Here is a 5,564-nt window from a genome sequence, read left to right as displayed (position 1 = left end):
GTGCTTCAGGATGGGTGGGGGTGGAGGGCATTTTAATTAGAGCATCTCTTGGCAGCCACTCAAATTAAAATGCCTGCAGTGTCTGGTGTATTCAGCATCCTGCACTTAAAAATGGCAGTGGGGGCACTTTAACTAAAGTTTGTTCAATGATCTTTAGTTACAATGCCCCATGCTGCCATTTTGAAACACAGGGACACTGAATACATGTAATGCTGAGGCTGCTGTAGCGCACTAATTAGCATGCTCCAGCTGACTCGATTAATCAAGTCTGCTCTGACATGTTCTAATTGGAACGTGTCGGAGCAGGAGTCAGGCATGTGTATAGGTGCCCATAAAGTTCTCACCATGTGAAAGAAGAGCTGATATGGCTATCCATACATTTGCTAAAAACCCAAAGTAACATGATGACAATATTAAATAAAAGGAGAATGCATACTTGTAATTACAGGCTATTCTGTTAGAGAAAACACATCCAAAGTCAGTACTAACCATTAAATTATTCTGTATTTTCCTCAAGCACTGACCAATGTTTGGGGACTTAGAATGCTAAATATGACATGCCCCATTTTTCTTACTTCCTTTCTCATGAGGGATAGCAACTGTTTCCCCATGAAAAATGTACGACTCCCAGTCTTTGACAACCTTTTTCCAAAACTTACCCAGGTATGTGCCAAAATGCAATACCTTTCATGATCTTCCTGTGTACTAAGTGTACTGGTCATGGCTTTTCCCACCCTGTCCATCTTGAGCCATATTAAAAATAACCAGTTGCAAACTGAGTAATGGCTACTGATTTTCCATAGATCAGGGCTGCCCAGCTAGGGGCATGAGGCCCAAAAGGAGTTGAAGTTGCCACCCCTAGGTTCTCACCCAGTCACTACTCCCCCACATTTCTATGGCTCCGACTGCAGCCATGGGCTCTGGGCTCCCCTCCCAAGCCTCTCCTGCTGGTGCATGCCATGAAGCACGCATCTCTCGGCCACTTAGAGGTTGGACAGGCCTGCTGTAAATGAAGTTATGCATTGGACACAAGTCTGGCCATGTGAGTAACTGCTCACCCATATTACTTGTCTTTAGAGTCCAAGGCATATGTTATGGGAGATGACAGGTTCACTCACACCTTTTAGAGGCTCACCATTCCCAATTGTATCAGATTTGTTTAGGAACTGGCTTTTGGGTTCTTTATGTCCATTCACTTGTACTGTCTGCTCAGAAAAGGACACACACAAAAAAGGACTAATACAGTTAATTAAACACAACAACAAAAATGTTAAAATTCACAGTTATTTTGGTCTTAATCTTTTTTCACACGTATACATTCAACCATATCGTATTATTAAATTACTAGGCTTTTGTAAAACAAGTGCTGGGCAAATTGTACAACAACCAATCGACATTCAAGTAGTCATACCCTAAGGAAATCTGTTCTTCCTGAACTGGAAAATACAAACCAAAAAATCTTTTTGCACTAAATCCCATTCCAATGTACAGAATAAATAACAAGACGTTGCATTGCTGAGGCAGAACTTGACAGACTGGAAGTAAGGAAGCAGCTGGTTTTGCAACTGCAGGAGATTATGTCTTTCCACCACAGATTTACTCAGGGTAAGTAGAATACATGTAAAAAATGTTCACCCTACGTAAGTGCTAGACAGCTCACCTGAAAAAATATAAAGCCATGAGACTCCAGTAGGTCTCTGTTTGCATCTCCCCACAGCAATAACAGTATATTTTTAAATTAAAATCACAACAGTAATTTAATGCTCACATTGCTGTGCCAAGCACAAAGTTTGAATCCAAATTGGTGTTTAAATAAACCATTAATAAACGTATTTTAGCAGTAGGTGATGGCTCATGAGGAAGAAAGTTAGCAGACCTAGTGGGCAACCACATAGCAGGGAAGCATGCCAATAGGGACAACATTTTACCATGCATCTTCTGTTATGTTATAGCTGTAATAGCTATTTGCCATGCAATAGCTTTTGTAACAAGCATGAAGTCCTATTACAATCTGCCCACACTTAACTGCAAGCTGAGTTAGTCAGTGCCATTACTACCAATTTCTAGTCTTCTCTGAACAGAGCTGGAATTTCTGGTCTGGTTGCCTTCAGTTTTTTTCCATGCCACAGGGTCTCCAAGGCTGCCAGGTGTTTTGAAAAAGGCCTCGTTATGTGTAGAACGAATGCTTTTAGGAGTAAGGGGGATTGATGATTGCTATTTTATAAAAGAGAAAAGGCAGTTCAGTAGTGTCTTATCAATAATAGTAATAAAAATACACATGCATGCGTGTTAAGTGGAAGGGACTGAGTGAATCACCAAATAGAGTCCCCTGCTACTGCAGGCAAGCACATCATGAAACTCCTTTTATCAACTGATCAAGCTTCATCTTAAAAAGTGGAAAGAGTTTTTTCGTGTCCTCCTCCAACCTCCATCCTCCCTGTTCTTATGTGCGTCAGAATGTCTTTGCTTTTGATGGCAAGACATCTTCTAATTCCGAAACTTTAGACTGGGAATCCATTTCCAGTTTCTACCCATTTATTCTTGTGCCCAACATTGTATTTTTGCTTAAATCACCCCCCACAACCTTTCGTGCTTATCCACACAGGTTATTTGTTAGATATAAGGCTAAAGTTTTCAGAACAGTCTTTTGAATTCTTGTTTAAACAAATGAAAAAAAATCAGGTTGTTACTGCTGTATGAGCCTGCCTCATTTTGGAATGTGGATTTAGAAGCTAGCTTTAGACATCTGTTACCATTTGGCCATCTCAGTGTGACCATCTATTTGGTCATCTAGGGTCTCAGGGCCCAGACCTGGGCTGTCCAACTTATTTGGCTCCAAGGGCTGTATACAGACTGCAGGGCTTCTTCTGGATCAGGCAATCTACCTCTGGCAGAAGTGGCAGCTTGTTGGCATAGCTCTTGGGCTAAGGAGGTAAACATTGCTGCCTTTCGTCCCTTCTTTTCCCCTACTGCTGCTTTGCCAGGGGTGACCAAAGACCCTAAATTCAGTGATAGGCAAGGGGGCACAGAGGCAAATGGTGGTGACATTCACTCCCTGGGTTCCAGAGCTGTACCAACCCAGCAGCTCCAACAAGTCACCACCCCAGGGGCCACAATTTAACCCTTTTCAGGCTGCAAGCAACCCACAGGCTGCTAGTTGGACAGCTCTGACCTAGACAACCAAATCCAAATAGGAAGGATGTTCTAGATTCTTTTCTCAGGGCCTTGTGACAAGGTATTTAGCAGAATTCACAAAAATTTGTTGGAATCTGACATGGCCGTGCCGTGAGCGTTTCTGCTATGGCCTCAACCTCTGGGCTTCTAGTCGCTCGCTGCAGTGTCCATGCCACCGGAGTGGGGTTGGAACATCAGACAATAATAAAATGTCAATCCTACTCTGAAAAAATAAAATAGCTAAAGGTTTATATAATAGCTATAATATCCTTTTTCTGTGGATCCAAAACAATTCCCTCATGTTAGCGGTTATATTTTACTGACTCGCTTTTGTCAGCAATTTGCTATTGGAATATTTTTTTTTAAGTTTCCAGTTTCCATATCCCAAAAGTGTAATACATTTTAACTGTCTTAGTCATTCTCCAACAGCCAAATAAACTATAATTTGAAAAAAATAAGACCAAAGCAGAACCAAGCATAATGATTATGAAGAAGGAAATACCAATGTATTTTAATTAATGCCTATTTGATCCCAATTATAGTATTAAGCACAATTGAATTCCTCCCCTCTTCTGAATATGTAATTTCTTTACCCAGGAAAAACCACACAGAACAGTTTCTTTTCTTGAATTAAAATCCTTGTTCTTTATGTAGCTTTTGCATTAAATATCTTCACCCCCTGTGATCTAACATGACCCTGCCTGCTAGGAGGGGATATTTAGTGGTTAAGAAATGAGTTTGGCTGGGGGCAGGTGGGAGGCAGGAAGAGATGCACAGACCATACATGATTTTTCAGTGCACTGGCCTCTGAATTAGAACAGAGCCCTTCTGAGCTTGCCTACTGGAGCGACCATGTGATACAGACTTCTAGTGGGAATGTCAAATCCAGAGTGCTGGGAAAAAACCTTGACTCAGATTTCTGAAAATGAGTAATCCCTATGTTCTCTAATGCAATATTTTCTTAAAGCTGACTGCATTATCATGTTACATTTAACCCCCTCTCTCCCAGAGACTGAAATGTAATAACCACTATAACAGAGCTTATGATCTTCTCTAACAAATGGCGCGCACGCTCACTTAAGCAGAGTAAATACTCAAGGACCAGTTCGCTTGCACTCAGGCTGGCCCAATTATCTCTATCTTGTACAGCCAGCCATCCCTAAACTAGTGTTATAAACCAGGGATCCTGGTTTTCTCCATTTAAAAATTGCAAATTCTCTGATAAAAATCCGAAGTTCTCCCATTAAAACCCCCAAAACCGCATGTTTTCTGCGATTAAAATAAAACTCCACTATATCTATAGATATATCTATATCTCCGTTGAACACAAAGTTTCACTGATATATTTACAATTTTAAACTAATCTGGAAGCTTACCAATGTCTGACCTGAATCATTCTAATAAAATAAATTCTAAATACCTCCACAGCCCAGTGTGTAGGACCCAGAGCAGGAAGGCAGAGCAGCGTGATGAGACTCATTGCTGCCACTGGGACGCCGGCACCAGTTACGCCACCAGCAGCATGAGGAGTAATGGACCAGGGCTGGGGGCCCATGTTGCCCTCACCTCCTCCCACCACCAGCCGCTCATGCACTGAGCTGTGGCTCTACCCCACTGCCATGGACCGGCCACTGCTGCTACCCCCTCAGGCTACCCGCATTGTCTCCCACACCTCCCCTCCAGGGTAAAGCCATGGCCTGAGGGGAGTGGCAGTAGTGGCAGAGTAGAGCCATGCCCCAGCATGTAAGCAGCTAGCAGCAGGAGGAAGTGAGGGCAGCAAAGCCGCCCCAGTCTGTTACTCCTTGTGCTACTGGTGGTGTGGCTGGTGCAGAGGTCCTGGCAGCAGCAGTATTGAGCCTCCCTGCCCTGCACCACCTCCTGTGCTGGGTCCCACCCGCTGGGCCATGGAGGCAGCTCCTGCCCATGCCAGTCCAGTCAGGCTGCAGTCCCGTGCCCAATTGTGAGCACAGAAATCTGGGAGGCATGTGCCCCCCTGCCATGTCACTTATGTCCCCATATGCATTGCCTATGCCCACTCTGCCCCATAGACCTACCCATGAGGAGCTGCTCTCCATCACGCTGCCTAGCTGCCATGTGCATGTGTGCACATGTACATGCATGTGGCACCCCGTGCCAGTGATCATCCTCCTCCTGCTCCCCCAGCCCCAAGCAGCCCCTTGCAGGCTGGAACTGCCAGCCTGCAAGGGAAAACGCACTGTTTCCCACATTTTTCTCCTCTAAAGGGGAAAATTCATGTTTTTCTCCTTAAAGGGAAAATTTGCATTTTTCCTTAGCGAGCAGAAAACCCCCTTTCCCTGGTTATAACTCACCTGCTGTAGCTTACGAAGGGTGACTGGGTGACCCATACAAACTGGGGAGTCCGGTTCAGC

The 5,564-nt window shown here is 43.9% G+C and overlaps 1 protein-coding gene across 1 annotated transcript in view; it reads right to left on the bottom strand.

Moving 5' to 3' along the window:
• Positions 1-1,810: 1,810 nt before the first annotated feature.
• The window catches only part of E2F7 (E2F transcription factor 7), a 26,639-nt gene continuing 22,885 nt past the window's right edge, over positions 1,811-5,564 (bottom strand). The window contains 2 exon segments of the mRNA XM_014518730.2: positions 1,811-2,214; positions 5,505-5,564. The exon segment at positions 5,505-5,564 is cut by the window's right edge and continues 18 nt beyond it. Coding sequence (XP_014374216.1) covers positions 2,038-2,214; positions 5,505-5,564 — 237 coding nt within the window. The 3' untranslated portion in view covers positions 1,811-2,037.

The sequence above is a fragment of the Alligator sinensis genome, unplaced genomic scaffold (genome assembly GCF_000455745.1).
Source record: "Alligator sinensis unplaced genomic scaffold, ASM45574v1 scaffold465_1, whole genome shotgun sequence".
NCBI classification, from domain to species: domain Eukaryota; kingdom Metazoa; phylum Chordata; order Crocodylia; family Alligatoridae; genus Alligator; species Alligator sinensis.
Note: the sequence above shows the minus strand (reverse complement) of the source record. Positions and strands in the feature narration are given on the sequence as shown.